We start from the raw sequence: 18262 nt of genomic DNA on the forward strand, positions 1-18262 counted from the left end.
TATCACAATCAGGGAATGTTTTCCTAAAAAGGATTGTTCTTTGGCACATACTCACTTGATTAGTCTAACTCTGCTGAAGTTACACATTAGTTTCAGCTGAACTTCATTTGAACTACATCTTAACACAGAACAAACACTGTGATCCCCACCTCTTACATTGTACTCATGTTAGGAAGAGATCACTTTGACAGGAGAAACAAATTCAATGACCAGTGACTCTTTGAATGCACATATGAGCACACAAGCATTGTTTTTAGACTATCCCTGAGTTTGTTTAAATTTAACTATTATACATGACCACTAAAGGACAAAGAAATATAAACCTTGTTGAATTTCTGTGTTTGTAGCAAGAGAAATAGATTTTAGTTGCTCAGTTAGTCATAAACAGTCAATTCTAAGTATAAAAACGAGGCATTTTGAAAGGAACAGAGGATTCCGCCTCCACTCTGCACCCTGCAGAAAAGAGTTGTGAAATCATACCCCCAATAAACCCCATGGTTTCCCACCTTACAGTCAGCAGTGGACTGACGTGTGGCACTCTTCTCACCTCCTCGAAAACCCCAGTCAGACACAAGGTCAGGCCAGGGGTTAAATGGCTGTGTTGGTCCTTGCAAAGCCCCTAGAATGGCTCATTGTCCAGAGGCCAGGGGGGTAGAGGGCACACAGTGAGGGGTGAAGCAAAGAGAGCGCCACGCTACCCCCCAAGCCATAGGAGTCCTCGGTGTGACCCGTGCGGGTGGCCGCAGCCACGTTTCATCTTTTGTGCTGTGTAATTTGGAAGGGTCATGAAGATAAGCAGAAAGTTGACCACCGTTTTAAGTGTTGGTGGTCCGTCTTGCACAGCAGTGTCAATGTGTGCTGAGGCAAGTGACATCGAAGGACTTGTGAAAATAGATGGACGTTGTCTTTAGGCTCAGTACGCCCTATGTATCAGACATAACAAGAGGATAGCTAACATTCCTGACCGCTTCATGTCTGTCTGTCTGACAGGCTGATCAGCACGAGATAAAACATGTAATATGACCTCTTGTGAATAGGGTTGAAGTCATTTATATTGACATATCCTGTTCAATTTCACTCTGCTTTGTCACTTAATTCTATTTTGTTATGCCTGCATGTTTTAATAAACTAAATTTCAGAGGTGGGAAATCCCATCCCTCCTCCCTAGGAGCAGCTTCCAAGCTTCTTCAGAAATCAGTCCTCAAGACACTTAGGTTTACCAACACAGATGATGTCAGGGTGTTAGCTAACCAAGTGGAAAATCAGCACTACATATAGCTGATTTGAGAAAGAAAATTAAAGAAACTTATTATCTAAATGAATAAGCACCTTCTATCACAGATTTTCTTTCCATGATGGGTTCATGCCAGCTCTAGAAAGGATTAACAGAACATTTCGTGGTCCAACCACTTGCTCTGACCATTGGTTAGACCTACTTCATCCACACTAGACACACAGCACACTGACAGTATATTTGCACAAGCAGTCAGTCATTTGTCTCTTACCTGAGCTCCCTGCTGTGCTGCTGCTGTAAATCACAAGTCTGCTGAAGCTGTGCCTGACAGAACATTAGGAAGCTGCCTGAGGCCAAGCTGACCTGTTGAACAGCAGGGTGTGTTAGAGAAGAGTCTGTCTTCTGCTCAACAATGGCCCTCAGGCCAGGCACGGCTTTCTGTAGAGTGGATCTGAACAAAGACAAAATTGGATATCAATGGTCATTAAAGCCACATTTAACATTCTTAATTTTCTATTAATACAAAGTCTTTTAGTACAAGTAGTCTTGTTAAATGGTAAAGACAATTTCCAGCCAAAATGATATTTTGGTATTGTAGATATAGTATGGAGGAGGGCTCATTTTTGCATCGCACCTGGTCAGGTACGAATAGCTTCCGAAACGACTTCAGTGACATTAAGACAAAACCTACAGGATTCAGCTTCCCATCCACAAATATGCTCACTGGAGAATCTTACAGCCATGTATGTGCATTTAAGAAACAAAAATAAATAAATAAAAAGTTTTTTGAAATAGCTATGTGCATTTCCAAAAAGTGCATGGTGAGGACATGGAAGATTTCTAGATGTGGAAATGAATACCTGCATTCCACTTGAAAAGATCATGTATACTCTAAGAAATGAACGCAATGCCTTTCTGGAGATCTGGCAGCCCTATTTGACCTATATGGAAACCTTTCCAAGGAATATATCAGACTTTATGTAAAAATGTTTCCAGAATTGGTACACCATTAGTCAACAGAATAGGCTAGGATTTTTTACTTGCCTCTTGTTGTTTTATGTTGCATTTATTTACACATTGATTTCTTTTTCTTTTCTTTCTTTTCAATTTTAATTTGACTCCTACCCCCTTCTTCTGAGTCATTTGAGAGTGTAATTATGTGTGTTTTCTATGTCGTGTTAAATCTGAAAATAAGATATTGATATCAGCTATCATATTGGCAGCAGAAATGAATAACACCACTGCATTTATTTGAAATCTTTGGTGAAAAAAGGCATAAACTCCCTAATATATTTAAATTTATCATCTACGAAGAACTTTTCAGCTGACGTTCACATTTCAATCTTTTTAAATAACTATAATGATGCGGCTATTGTTCTACATATAGGTTCAGCTTTTGATTGTGCTCCTCACCACTGCAGTGAATAATGGACAGTTTGTTCAGTATATTCAAAGACCATGAAGGCCTTTGAGGGCCTGAATGAGAACTCAATAAAAAGGCTGAAATATCAGATGCAGTGGAGAAACAATCAGAATGATGCACAAAGAATAAGTTGTAAGGTTTCAAGTTTGAGAAGACAGTTTTGGGTCCCACTGAAGCTGCTGTCTGTACATTCTATTATGTACACTGTGCATTTTATCCTCAGGACTAACTACACTAATCTATTTACAGTGATTTGATGAATTTTCAGTTTTTCATCCCAATGTTAATGATGCACTTAGCTTTATAATCTGAATATATTTTGATACAGTTAACTTAATTGTTAACTTTATATTGTTTTCTAAAAGTGTAGTTATGCAGCTACTTTGGATGAAAATTAGGCCACCAAACAGCATATGTTAGGTAGTATCAGCCCTCAGACTGGAGGGGAGCCCTGAATGGTCTGTGAGTCTGGGGGAGAGGTAACCGCTGCCTGAGGCTAAGGATGTACAGGCAGAGGAATCTCAACTATCCGCCAGAGAAACAGACCCAGAGCGTCCACCAGCGGAGGCCAAATGTGGTCTGTGTTCAGTGGGAAAATGTGGAGCTGGAAACTCTACAGGACACTTGGGAACAGCAACAATAAAATCTGTAAAAAAAAAAAAAAAAATACAAGCCTTCAGGCTACGAAGGCGATTTTTAAAACATTTTGAACGAGTGGGTTTTCGCAATTGATTCCCAGAGCACCACATGCTCTTAAATCTGGTCTAACACGTCACCAGCAGAGAATAAAACATGTGTAGAGGGTGAACCTTTCGTTTCACCAACTCATAATGTGTGTTTTGTGAATATCTAAGCATTTCTAATTTCATACTGAATCTCCTTATATGTGTATCTCAAGATGTTTTACCAAGCCATTTCTAGATTTTTAAGGGTAGATCACATAGATTATTTAAATGCATTACACATTGAAACTATACAGTATGTATTTTCTGTCTGTTTGGGTCTCTCAATCAAAACAATAAGAAAAAACAAATTTTGATACTGTCTTGAAGTAGCGTGGGCTTGTGGGAGTTGTTGTCTTCTATGTACAACCACCACTGGCGATGAAAATCTATCTGACTTGAATCATGGTCAAGGAAGAAGTAATGTATTAAAGATTAATTTATGTCACATTTGGTCACGTTTGCCAATTTCCTTACTCACTCTCTGACATAAAGCATCATCTAGGATTTCTCGTGTTTCCCCAGAAGTTATAGCAACTAGTTGTAAAATGAAACGTGCCGTTAACTTGAATAAAATTATGGATTTCTCTGTTTAAACTAGGTGAAAACATATGGGATAATTTAAGCACAAACTCAACAATATATGTAATATCGGTCTAGTTTATAAGGAAATGTGTTCTGGAAATGTGTGGGTGTCATTACACATGACAGTATGATTACTCATTTTCAAAGGAAGAAGCTGTTCAAAGATCTGGTGGTTAAAAAAACAAAACAATGATCCCCTTCTCAGGGCGTAACGTAGTGTTTTTCCTGAATGCCTCCATAACATGTAACATTAGAAAGCCAGTCGCAAGTGTTATTAGGTCTTGGTACAAGGATGCTACATACCTAATGGCTTGCTGAAGCTGATGAAATTGAATCCCTGCCATCAAAGTATCAAAGTTCAATAGGCTCACCTAATAAAAATGATGCAAAGAATTTTTTTTTACAAACAATCCAAAAAAAAAATAGTGGAGTAATCTTGGTGTTTCATGTGGTTTATTCTGATTCAGGTATGGATTGTGAACCGTGTTCTTCAGACCCTTGCAGAGGATTAAAACCCATATAAGTGACTTATACTGTATCCCAAACCCTCCTGCCACCCTGAGACAAAGATATGACCGCAGAGGACAGGATCTGTGCACTGTCAGAGAGGGATACACTTTTGATGTGGCCCACTTGGTCTCTACGACACAGACCGGGATTAGATTCCAACCCTTCGGGCATGTTGTCTGGCTGGCTGTCTTCAAATGAAGCTCCAAACCCAAATACGACCTTTTGATCGTTACATGAGCTCATTGAGGTGGGGAGCGTAATTCAATTCAGGAGTGGACGCCACTTAGACACACTTGGGAGAACGCGGAGTAGACCTTCGTACAAAATAATTAGATGCCATCAGTTGTAGATGTTTACAATGGATGATTCTCATTAAGGAACTGGGGCAAGTGAGTTTTACTGGTTTCTGAAAGTCAACTTTCTCTGTACTGTGATAACCTCTGCACTACATTCAACATTATAGCTTTTCATAATCGCTTTTTTTCTGCTGAAGTAAAATGTGTAGTTGTCAAGACTGCTTGAATTTAACCAAATAAATGAAACTCATAATTTTCAGAAGAGAAGGTAGGAGCTTCACAATTTAGATGCTATGAATCTCTTCCTCTCCTTACAGCTACATATACTTTGACTATACTTGGACTTGAACCTGAACCTTTCCTAAATTGATATAAATTTCATCCTCCTCTCTGAGGGAAACACTGTTCTGTGCTCACATTCCTTCATCCTCCTTCTCCTGCCCGTATGAGCACAAGCCCGTATTTCATTTAGTGAAGACTTCCTCCAAAACACATGCTCTTAAAGTGGCCCTGATTAATCAGGCCCAGTGTTTTCTTCTTCCACGTCCCCTGGATCAGGGCCTGCCTACAGGGAGTGTAATTCTTAGCGCTTTGCTTTTGGTGCTTTAATTTAGCCTGTGTTATCACTGGCTGGGGATGAAAGGGCCAGGGCATGAGTGTGGAAATACAGGAGGTTAATTCTACTGTTGGCATTGGAGGTTAAGTAAAGTTCAATGAAATATTAAGGTAATGTTTCAGTTAAGGCTTAAGACAGTTAAAATGTTCACGAGTGGGGTTTTAGAGGTTTTTGGGACACAGAATAAACCACTAAACAAGAACATCTACATAGAAATTAGAAATGCTGTCTTCAAACTGTCGACATTAAGGTAATGTTTCAGTTAAGGCTTTTTTTTAGACAGAGAATAACCCACTAAACAAGAACATCTACAATTTAAAAATAGAAATGCTATGTTCATTCTTATTCCTTATTCTGTTATTTTCTCTCTTTATTTTTATTTTCTCCTAATCAATTGTTCTTATTGTTATCTCCTCAACCCTTATTCCCAATCATCATCATCATTCCCACTTTCTGCTGTGCTTTATTTCTCGTATGAAGCATTATACCTAGCATTATACCTATCTCCTGCCTGCCATTATCATGGCAGGCAGGAGATGGGTGGAAGTTGGGGAGGGGTTTTTTGTTGGTGAAAAGTAAAATGCAAGGAAAAATATTTATTTTACTACACGCCATATAATATGAATCTGTCTTTCAATAAAAATTCAGTAGAAAAAAAGATACCAAATGGCCAGTAGTACATAAAGCAAGAATCTTTTATGTCCGCAAGTGACATTCAGCTCTTATCAGTTATAACGCTGATCTAATGGTGCAAGTTTAAAGTCAAAAAATAAACAGATGAAATCATGTAAATGTAGTCTGTTAAAACAACCTCTAAAACAATTGTCTAAAACCGAAACATTTACGGCTATATTTTTTCACATTTTGGATATTTTCTGTTACTAAGTGGGTGTGAGTAGCTCTGAGGAGCCAAACAACTTTGCAAACCTGTAACAGCTGACATCATTGCTCATTTACTGGCCAATAGAAGCATGACGAATTTAAGCAGTCATTGCATATTTGTCATATAAACTCACTGCAACTGTCCTCACATCAGTCAAGTATTTATGCACGATAACTGAATGAGCAAATTGACACTGAAAAGATAATTGATTTCTCTGTTGTATCAATATTTTGGGAATTATGAGCACTTAGCGCAACGTACGTACACACAGGTGTCAGTGGCACGTTGCGGTAATCTAATAGCGGACGCGGATCACAGTGCTAATCCCGGGAAGTGGACAGGAAGGCCTATGTTCTGCTGGAATGTTTAGACTACCTGAGCCAACAGACTGAATTTGTGATATAGAAATACTGGCTTTTCACTGGTATGTTCCTTTGAACGTCCACCTTGGCGAGTGATATTTCAGAGCAAAAGGAAGCTGAAACTGACACTTTTGTCCAAAGAATTTCCAGAAAGAACAACGGAAATTTCTAATTACGCTATCTTGATTTGAAACTGTGTAGCAGGTACTGCAGAGGAGAGGGTGAACAACCATCCAAAAAATTAGAAAGTACTTCAAATCAGCTTAATACAATAGCATTGCCTAATTCGTCCTACAAGCAGATGCAAACAATATATTTAGACCCTCCTCCATCCTTTCCTTGCCTTACCTCCAGCCACTCTCCTGCTGAAGAGGATTCCCTGTGAGGTGGACTTCTCGCAGGAATTGACATCCGTCCAGACTCTCACACACATTCTGGAGTTCTGAGGGAGAAGTGGAAAAACAACTTTGCCCTGTCAGTGTCTGTTTTTCAGTCTATAACTCACTTTCACCAGTGTCTCATCTAGGTATGCACAGCTATAGCAACTGCACGAAATAAACAGACGTGTTCCAGAGACTAGTGAACTTACTGTATGCATCTTATTTCCATGGAGTCATATAGTGTACTTGAACAGCCAGCATTGAGCCAAAATGAATGCAGCAGCATCATAGAAAATAGATGGAATCATGGGTGTTTATGCCTAAAGGTTTGCTGCATGTAGATTTATAGCTGTTGTAACTTTTTTTGTTGAGTGGAATCAATCTGTGGCTGAGTGGGAGTAAGGGACTGGAAAGTCAGAGGGCCTGTGAGCATATGGGAGGAATGAGATGAGTATGAATGATGGCTGAATTTTAAGCATGCTAGTGTCATGTAACAGTCGTAATAATTCATTTTATTAATAGAGAACTTTTCTTGACTGCAATCACAATTATATATATATATAGTTTAAAATCATTCAGCCCCTGTTTGCATGACACTCATAGCACACTCCATTATCAAGGGATATGATAGGCTGTTTATAAGTGAGAGAGTATTAGTTATGTGCCTTAAAGGGGGTTTAACACATTTAAGTGAACCTACTGAATATTTTACTCAATAATTTTCATATCGCTATTGATAACATGTCTACTGCTGACATATATATCACTGTTATTGCTCAGTAAAATAAAACCAACAAAATATCAAATCATTTGCAAATTAAAGTCAGCAAAAGGGAAGATAAAACAACACAGGTTTTGAATTTGACACAATAGATGTTGTTCTGCCTTTATAATGAGGAAATGGGACTCTGGCTTCTTTAAGGGGTACAGTTTAATAAAGACAACCTGTTACCTGACATGCAGTTGAACTGAAGATCCAGATTTGCAAGGGACACAAAATCCGACATAGAGGGCAGTTGGGTAATTCTATAAAAGACAAAGATCAATTATAACTCTTCTGAAAGCTACACCACATCTTAAAAGGACAGTTCACTCCAAAATCAAAACTACATATTTTTACCTATTTACCTGTAGTGCTGTTTATCCATCTAGATGTTTCAGTGTGTGTTGCAGAGTTTTGGAGATACCGGCCAAAGAGATATCTGCCTTCTCTCCAATATAATGGGACTAGACGGCATAAAAAATTGACAGCAATGTCTCCTTCCAGAAGTCATGACTAAAGATACCCATAGAGAGAAAGTAGCCCCTAATGAAACTCACAACAATTTCTGTGGATTATTCAAATGTATTTTTTGGCCCTTTGAGCACCACAAGCTGAATACCATCTAGTATAACTATATTTGAGAGAAGGCAGACATCTCTACAGCCAATATCTTCAAAACAACTCACACCAAAACTATCTATATTGATAGATCTCTACTAACACAAAGTCATTGCAGGAATATAGTTGCAACGTAAAATTCCAGAGTGTCATCACCAGCATATTATTTTAAACATCATTTTATTTTAATTTTGTCAGTACGTTGTTCCAACATTTCCACCACTTTACCACTTGATAATGTGATGTCTTAGCAACGTCATTATATGAAGATGAGGAAATGTCAAGCAGAGGATGTTGTTGTTTTAACAACAACATTGTAACTTTAATGTTGCAGTAATGTTGTTTCAACGTCACAAATGATATGTCACAATCATGACACTGCAGGGACATAATTTGCTTGTAGGGATAAAACTACAGGTCAGAGGGAAAATATATATACATATATATATATTTGATTTTGGGTTAAACTGTCCCTTAAAGACAACATTCGTGTTGCTGTTCAACACAGAAATATTCTGAAATTATGTGACTGCTTTTTAAGTTGTCTAGGTTGCATGACTCACCTTAAAAATATAGAGGGCAAAGAGTTTTAATTCTTAATTTTTCATATCAAATTATCACAAAAAAGAACTGCATGTTATTTTGTCCTCTGTGCCCCTGTGACATTAACAGACCTTACACAAAGAGATATATCCAGCAGGACTGGAGGAATATACCTGTTTTGGGTCACAGAGAGATGTTGCATGAGGGGTAGCCAGCAGGCAGTGAGGCCTTGCAGGGAGGAGATGCTGTTGTCGTCTAGATGCAGCTCTCTGAGGAGGACCTGGTTGTTCAGACTGGGGGGCTGACGGACAAACAGGGTGAAGTTGTCAGTTAACACTAGTCAAACAGTGGGGTTAGATTAACTTTACACTGCTGTTGCTGCTGCTCCTGCTGCCTAAATGACCCCGTCCATCAATGTCAGTTGTATTAGCCCTGCTGTGTTTACAGTCATCAGTGTCTGCCACAGGTTAAACTGTGCTGCAATCAGGGGAAGTTGTTGTATATATCATCAAACTGATTAGTTTTGTTTGTATGTACTTGTATTTCCCCTGTATTATTTTTCTTATTGTTTACTTGGCCTCATCAAGCAATTACTAGTGAGCTACGCTCCCAAAGAAAGAGAAAGATACCCTTCAGTAATTGGACATTCACTCCAGCTGTTGCTCTATAGAGCATTCTCATGGAGGAGATTTTGATTATCGTAACTAATAACATCAATTAGTGGCTTTCATTAAGGTCTGCCAGTAACAGGTCCTCTGTATAATGCATGCTGACTCTCTTACATGTCTCTTTAAGAACAATTGAAGCCTGTATGGCTGACTAAGTGATTTCAGTTTCTGCAGGTCAAAGTTCACCTTTGTTCAACTTGCAAATTTGCACTGTCTGCAACAGTGTTCAAACAGTGTTCCCTTAGTGTATTTCATGTGAGAAAATAGAGTGTGCCATCAACCCATTTTATACAGTATAACATTAAGCATTATCACTCCCAGATCACCACATTCAGCTTTTTACACCACATCCTTTTCTGCCCCAAAGGAGCAATGTTTTTGGACTAAAGGAAAATGTGATGTTCCTTTATTTCATATGTCCACTTAAATCCCTTATCCTGTTCAGGGAACTGGTTAAATCATGTTGTGTAAAAGATATTTTTTTCACATGCGGGCTAAACTGTGAATATCTTCCATGATATGAAGTTGTTAAACTGAACGGAAAACTGGTTCAGTTTGTACTGAAAAACAGCAGCCTGTGCTTTTCTCAAGACAATTTATTCGACCATAATCTGCTCAAGGCCTCTCAAGAGTTGTTGATTTTAATAAATCAGCTCATGTGCTTTTGAAACAGTTTTGAGCCTTTATTTTGAAGGTTTGACACTGATACTAGATGTTTGTCTATTATTATGAGCATTAATATAAACAACATTATGACCTGTTAGAAACCAAATTGTGGTTTGTGATTATAAAACTAATAAAGTTAGTTATTACAGATAATGAAAGTGTCTATCATCTTTCTGTACATAACTAGATGTTACACAATCTGTTTTTTAAAAATATTTTTTGTTAAAAGTTAAAAGCCCCTTGTCCTCTCAAACATCCAGATCAATTTCTGTATAGATCATTAAGCAATGACATCAGAGCTTGTATTTTCAGTGATCAGCTGTAGCTCTTCTTTTTTTTTTTACCTCAGTGAGGCTGTTGGCTCTCAGGTCCAGTGTGTTGAGCAGAACACTGTTCTCTAGACCCTCCACGTTTGCCAGGTGGTTGTGTGAACAGTTCAGGTGAAGGAGACTGTAAACATCCCAAAGTCCTTTGGTGCTGATCAGCTGGTTGTGATCCACTGACAACCTCTGCAGTCTCCTCATAGACTCTAAACCAGCTAGCAATGAGATAGAAAAGAGAGGCCACTAATTTAGATTGAAAAACAGCACATGGTCAGTCTGCACATAAGCAGTAAATAAATAAATAAAACACAAGCACATCTAAAAACTTGTTTTAAATTGAGACAATCCAAAAGCCCCCTCCTACATAATGTATAAGACATGAGTTCATGATTTACTTTTAGAGGTGAGTCACAACAAAATGTTACAGTAGCTGAATTCAATGTGTTTAACCTCTTTCCTGGCCAATATCTTTTTATGACTTCAGCCTCAGGGCTCAAGATGACTTCAGTGAATAAATCACTTTTCACTGCAGACTGCAGTAAACTGAATGAAGACCAGAGCTGAAAGGAAGAGGTGAGAAGAAGAGAGATGCTGCCCTCTTGTGGAGTTATGCAGACTGTTGAAGCTTGTCAAAACTGATGTCCTCAAAATATCTCAAGCTGCTACACACACATATTCCAAAGACAATAATCAGTCATGCTACAAACAACTAGGGACTTCAAAAGTGACACAAAGTCACACATCATACATTTATTTCACCGTTCTCACCAATTCGGGTGATGGAGTTGTGCGAGAGGTCTAGAACATCCAGATTTTCAGCACCACCTAAACCATGGATAGACGTCAGCTTGTTGTGGCCGAGATGAAGAACTCGTAAGCTGGTCATATTTTCACAGTCAACAAATGAGATGTCATTTTCCTGTAATAAAATAAATTAAAATTGTAAAAGAAAAAGAGATAATGATAATTAACTGCCAATAACCAAGATCTGCACTATCCATCAGCACAAATAGCGATAAGTAAAAATTTTGTCTCTTGAAAAAAAGTGGCATTATGATGGTAAACTGTAATTACTGACTGAATATCCACCTGTACATCGATGTAGCAGAGGTGTGGTAACTGCTTGATGCCTTCCAGGGATTTGAGGCCACAACGTCTGAGGCTGAGGGATCGAAGTTGAGTACACTGAGCGAGAGTGGATAAGCTACAGCCAGGCAAGTCTTCTAGGGTCACTGTGGTCACCTGAAAGAGAGGCAAAGATCTGATCTGATCTAAATTATTTCCTGTCCTGTGTTTATGACAGTATTTGACAAACTTTTTCTGTCATGCCCTGTTTCAGAAGCCAAAAGAAGTTCACAACCTCCCACCCCACAATCATTAGCAATCATTAACAACAACTTGGGAAGCAACTGATAAAAAAATAATTCAATGTGAGTTTTAGTTAAATAAAGGTCAGTATGATAACATCAGCAAACGCTCGTTGCCAAAACAAGTGTTACAACAACAAACACACCACAAACACAACATTTTTTCACCTCTTCTTAAACGACCAGTGTGTAAGATTTAGTGGCATCTACCAGTGAACTAAACCATATCTATATGTATTGTTTGGTTTGTCCAATCTGCACCAATGTCGAAACATGGCAGAGCAACATGGCAGACTCTGTGAAAGAGGACCTACCCTCTCTGTAGATATATACTACTCATTCTAAGGTGACAAAAACACAATTATTCTTATTTGCAGGTGATTGTACACTAATAAAAACATGCTTATGAAGATTATGTTAACTTTCTGTCATATTCTGCCAGTAAACCTGTAAATCTTGCAAAACTGGCATTTAAATCATAAAGACAGGACAGAAAACTAGTTAGATCAGACTTGAAAAAGGATCACCAGAATATTTTTTTCACATGCCTCTCGGGGCTTCAAGTGATCAGTCAGCTCATTGTCAATGTGTGTTTACCTGCTGCAGGGATTTCCAACCTGTGGCCTGAAGCAGAGTATCTGGGCAGAGAGGTGGCAGACTGCCAGCCTCAGCAGCCCTCCTCGGCCCTCTCCGACTCCGCACAGATCCTTTCTGCTGCCTCCTGTTCTGGAGGGAGAGTTTGGACCAGGGGATGCAGTCCTTCATCCATGTCAGCCTCTTCTGCTCTGTGTGCTCTGGGAGGCACATGGGTAAAGAAACAGACACAGCAGAAGCCCTTGCTTCTTGATTTTCACAGTCCACAGTTTTATCGATGGTGGTCTGACTGATGTTCTTGTCTAGGTCATGTTGTGGTATCATGGCTTCAGTACTGGTGGGGGAAATTGTACACTCACTGTGTAAAGGAGCAGGGCTTGAAGAAGCACAGGAGGGGCCATCCTCTAGTTGAAAGGCCAGGGACCTTTCTTTTTTATCCATATTATTATTCTCATTTTGATCTATCATGCTGTTATGCTCAACTTTCTCTTTTTTCTCTTGTACTCCATTTGCTCTTATTAATGTTACCTCTGTTTTGAGTGTTATTTCTTCTGTTTTGTTGTTTGCCTCTTTCTTGTTTTCTCTGACCTCTTCCTTATTCTGCATCTTCTCTGCCTCAACATGATTCCTCTCCTCCTTAATGTTTCCTTTCTCCTCCTCCTGCTTCTCTTCTTTATCTTTTGTTTTGGTTTCATGTTCCATCGTTCTGTCCACATCAAAACCTCTATACCCCTCCTTATCTTCCTTGAGCCTCATATCTTCTTCGGATTTTCTGTAATCCTCTTCGTCCATATGACTGCTCATCTTTTCCGTCTGTCTCCGTCTCTGTTCTTCCTCTTTTGCTTTCCTTTCATGTCCCCTTTTCCTCTTCTCGTCCTCTTCAATTGATCTTGGAGTCTTCTCCATCTTTTTTCTTTCCTGTTCTTCCTTCTTTTTCCTCTCCTCAAGTTTTATCTCTTTGTCAACATTTCCACATCCTTTTTTATTCCTCTTTCTCACCTCTTCATACATCTTTTCTTGAGCCATCTTTTTTCTATCATCACTCTCCTCATCTTCCCTCTTTTTTCTCTCCTCCTCCTCCTGCTTCAGGCTCATTTCTTCCTCAATTTTTCCCGTCTCTGTCTCCATTTTCTTCTTTACCTCTTCTATCTTTTTTCTCTCCTCCTCCTCCTCCTGTATCCTCATTACCTCTTCTTTCTTTTTCCTGTCTTCTTCCTCATTCATCATTCTCATCTCATTCTCCACCCTGTTCTTTTCCAAATCCATCTGGTATCTCTCCTCTTCTCGCTTCCTCTTTTCCTCCCTCTCCATTCTCCTCTTTTCCTCTTCCTGATTTTTTCTCTCCTCTTTTTTAAGTTTTATCTCTTCTATTTTTCTCTGTTCCTCTTTCTTCTTTGCTGTTTCCTCTTCCAGTCTTTTCCTTTCTGCCTCTCTTTTGATTTTCTCCTCTTCCTCCATTCTTTTCCTTTCTTCCCCTCTTTTGATTTTCTCCTCCTCCTCCATTCTTTCCCTTTCTGTCTCTCTTTTGATTTTCTCCTCTTCCTCCATTCTTTTCTTTTCTTCCTCTCTTTTGATTTTCTCCTCTTCCTCCATTCTTTTCCTTTCTGTCTCTCTTTTGATTTTCTCCTCTTCCTCCATTCTTTTCCTTTCTTCCTCTCTTTTGATTTTCTCCTCTTCCTCCATTCTTTTTCTTTCTGCGTCTCTTTTCATTTTCTCCTCTTCCTCCATTCTTTTCCTTTGTGCTTCTTTCTTAATTTTCTCCTCTTCCTCCATTCTTTTCCTTTGTGCTTCTTTCTTAATTTTCTCCTCTTCTCTTTTCTTCATGTCCTGTTCTTCCTTCATTCTCTTCTGCTCTTCTTCCCTCATCCTCCTCTCTTCCTCCACTCGTCTCTGTAAGTTGCTGATCAGTTCCTGATTGGTAAAGAGAGTCACAAGAGTTACAATAAACCAAGCTGTCTCATTTCATTAGTATCAAATTTATTGCAGATACATAAAATAATCCACATCGACTGCAAACAGCCAAAAGCCTAAACTCAAAGTCTCAAAGAGGAATATGTAACTATGTTCATTAAATTAATTTTTTTGTGATTGCTTACACACTATAACTGCACCTGTTAACTAAATATTCCAAGTCACAATGGCATTTCCCAAAACTATAAACACTATTCCCTTATTTCACATGTGATTCAGGTTTGTTGAACATTTTGAGAAAAACTGTACACACAAGTACCTTTATACATCATTGGCTGCACTATTTAGAAAGCACTGGCTTTCAGCATCATTAACTTAATATCTCACAGCTGGGACCCAATTAACACACAATTCCCCAGGTGGAAACATTAAGAGTCAAAATTGTTCACACACCAATGAGAACCTCAGGATAGATAGACACTAAGGCCATGGGACAGTTTGGGATGTAAAGGTGGAATACTGTAAATATGATTTCTTTCTGTATATACAAACTATTTTTTCATTGTTGTTTCATTGTATTGGTGAATACACAGAAATTATTTTTCTGTATTCTATATTTTTTAGCAGTATTTTACAGTGCATTTGCTTTTCAGTCAATATCGGTTTATTTTACTATATATATATATATATATATATATATATATACATATATATATGTATATATACATATATATACTTATATTACTATATATAGTACAAGTTTCTCTCATTGTCTTTGAGTCACATCTCGTCTGAAGCACCTGTCAGATGTGCAGAGATTTTTTTGAATATTTTTGACGATCACTACAGTACAATGAGGAATTAAAGATTTTGAAAATGTATATCATCAGAGGTTGTTCTAAGGCAAAAGTAACAGTAGTGGTAACACCTACTTAACACCTTTTTTACAGTGATGTTCTGAATTTATCTCACTAGTGTATTTGATGGCTTTTGTGTTTTGTTGAATGAGTTTGGTTTAAACTTAAGATACATGGTTTAAAGTTGAGAGTTAGAAGTTGGAAGTTTGTGAATATGAGTGTGTTATTCTGCATTTGTGTGTAGAGTCTTGGGAAACTGGGACATAATTTCAACAAATATGTTTTGTAAAAAAAAAAAAAAAAAAAAGGAATAATCTGGTATTTGTGATCTTCCATATAATCTCAGTGTCTTGATTCCAGGTTGCTGAAATAATGATAAATTCTGATTTTGCTTCGAGGTCCCAGTACCCAGTGGCTACACCCAGGTGTGGCCTCTTCAGGTTGAACATCTAGTGATGAATGCAACAAGAGAATTCAGGCCTACCTGCTGAAGCAGAAACTCCTGTTCAAGTTTTTCCTGAGCTCTCTTCGCCATCAACTCAAGTTCCATCTGATGGAGCTGGATTTAGAGAGAAGTAATAATAATAATAATGATGATGATAATAATAATGATAATGATAATAATAATAATAATAATAATAATAATAATAATAATAATAATAATAATAATAATGACAATAATAATTGTAAAAAACACTAAAATGTATATATTATGACATTCTGAACAATATCAACTATTTATCTTGTCACAAAATGTCTATTATTTGACATATTTGAAGTGCCTGGGTCCCTACACAGTTGGGGATAACAAATTTGCTTGCTTGTAATACTAAACAAAGTCTACATCTTCTTATTACGAAATATTGTTCTAGTCCAGGTGACTCACCATTTCTGCCTCCGTTATCTTCCTCAGCTCCCTCTGAAAGTCTCTTTCTGTTTGTTTCTTTTGCTCTTCCTTCTTCACGTCCGCACAGCGCTGTTTCTCTCGCTCTGCCTTGTATTCATTAATTTTCTTTTGCTCTTCTTCATTCAGTGACATCTCAAGTGTCCGCATTGCAAACGTAAAATGGTTCTCACTCTCCATATGCTCATCTGTACCAGCTTTATCTGTGACAAGTACAAAAAGTTAACTCCAGCAAGCAAGGAGGAAAAACATTTAAATCTTGCTCATTTTGATCATGCCTGTTTTCTGCATTTCTCTCCCTCCTCTAATGTACACTATGCAGTGAAAACAAACTGACTAAAAAAAAAACAACTTAATTAGTATCATTGGTAACACCTGTGTTTTACACTACTATTTCACTTCAAAATGGCTGCTGGGTATTTCCAGCAGCTCAAACATTACATATTTTTTGTAAAACATGTTGCACAAAAGTTTCATCACTCATCAATTCCAGGACTTCAGGGAATGATAAATTTAAAGTCTGCACTTGTACAATGTAACCCTCTTCATCATCACTGTAGCACACACCAGTCATTAGTGAGAACAAAAAGTAGGACAACAATGACCTCTTGTGGGCAGCTGTTTTATCACCAAAGAAGCTTCAGCAGTGCCCCAACAGTGCAATGAAAAAGCAACAAAGAGGAAAGAGATGTAATTAAGCATCAACTTTGATCACACCTTTGCACTTAAGTACAATATTTCTCTGCTCACTTTAAATGTTCTTTGTGCTATTGCTCAGACATAAGCACATACTGTGCAAGATTTTAAGTACCAAAACAATAAGGTTTTTCATGAATCATGCTTTTCATTCACATCTAAATTCACAAGAGTTGCCCAAAATGTTACTGTTTTACCTGGGAGATATGAACCAGAAAAAGATCATTTAAAGATTTCTTGGCTTAAATAAATCCAGCCATCACCATGTGTATATTCTTCAGTTTACAAAATTCTACTAACATAACACTAAACATGTACCGTACCTTCATTGTTGGTGGGACACACTGACACATTGTGAGTGAAAAGTGCCTCTGTCTCTGTGGGTGCAGGGAGAAGGCGGGTGTCAGTGGAAGTGTTGTTCTCCTCATTTTCTGAGTCACAAATGACCTACATCCCAGTAGAACATAAATTTAGAGTAGTTTTCCACAACTTATGAACGCATTTGGACCCATAATATTGTGTGAGTCTAGACTGTAAAGAGAGCCATTTACCTGCACTTTCAGTTTCATCATGTCCTTATCGAGTTCAATAGGCAGGTTCATCATGTCCTCAGTGTGATGTGATGCAGTAAAATCTGACATGCAATTCAAAGAAAACACAAATATTATCCATTGTCATGGGAAACAATCTCAGACATAGCATGATTTGGAGGTCATTTTATTGTAGATATCTACAAATACAGAACAGATAACTGATAGAATCATGAAAGTGCCAAGTTAGATAAGTCATTTAGCAGCCATTTTGGAAACAAGACCTAATTCCATGCCCTTGATCACCACACAGAATCAGTGCCTCTAGAGGCATGTTACACATTGTCATACCTTCAGGTTCCTCAAGGATGAGCTTCTCACAAACTGCTGCTCTGCTTTTTGAGGTTTCAAAGTACCTGAGCAGAGATGGTGGAATGTCATCTAAGTCCTGTTGTCAAAAGTTGGTTTATGTTAGTTTGATCATCACAAAAGGTAAAGATTAATCTTAATCTTGTATCTACAAATATCCAAACATGTATTACTGAGCTTGTAGAGACACAGTGAAGCAAATGATGAAGTAATAGTTCATATAGTCAGTGTGCTAAATGTAGTAATAAGACTTGCAGCAGGTCAGTTGCTGGGTACAAAATGTTCCCAAGTTTTCCATAAACCATCCATTATCCATGCCACTTATCCTATTTAGAATCCCAAAGGGTACTCCTCAGTTGTTTTAATATATGGCTTTAAATGTATTTTCTTTATTGTTTTGTGAAGATACAATAGTACAGAAGACATGGCAAATGTTAACCCT

At 38.1% G+C, this 18262-nt stretch overlaps 1 protein-coding gene across 1 annotated transcript in view; it reads right to left on the minus strand.

The window, feature by feature from the left end:
• lrriq1 (leucine-rich repeats and IQ motif containing 1) overlaps positions 1 to 18262 on the minus strand; it is a 45017-nt gene that overhangs the window by 25727 nt on the left and 1028 nt on the right. Inside the window, exons 2-14 of the mRNA XM_084734203.1 lie at positions 17803 to 17899; positions 17473 to 17555; positions 17245 to 17368; positions 16208 to 16428; positions 15806 to 15880; positions 12557 to 14464; positions 11682 to 11834; positions 11361 to 11511; positions 10614 to 10807; positions 9109 to 9236; positions 7964 to 8037; positions 6980 to 7073; positions 1506 to 1685 (exon numbers count right to left, since the gene is read on the minus strand). Of these exons, the coding sequence (XP_084590329.1) occupies positions 1506 to 1685; positions 6980 to 7073; positions 7964 to 8037; positions 9109 to 9236; positions 10614 to 10807; positions 11361 to 11511; positions 11682 to 11834; positions 12557 to 14464; positions 15806 to 15880; positions 16208 to 16428; positions 17245 to 17368; positions 17473 to 17555; positions 17803 to 17899 (3482 nt within the window). The remainder of the gene's footprint in view (positions 1 to 1505; positions 1686 to 6979; positions 7074 to 7963; positions 8038 to 9108; positions 9237 to 10613; positions 10808 to 11360; positions 11512 to 11681; positions 11835 to 12556; positions 14465 to 15805; positions 15881 to 16207; positions 16429 to 17244; positions 17369 to 17472; positions 17556 to 17802; positions 17900 to 18262) is intronic.

The sequence above is a fragment of the Lutjanus erythropterus genome, chromosome 13 (genome assembly GCF_056507025.1).
Source record: "Lutjanus erythropterus isolate fLutEry1 chromosome 13, fLutEry1.hap2, whole genome shotgun sequence".
Classification (NCBI taxonomy): Eukaryota; Metazoa; Chordata; class Actinopteri; order Lutjaniformes; family Lutjanidae; genus Lutjanus; species Lutjanus erythropterus.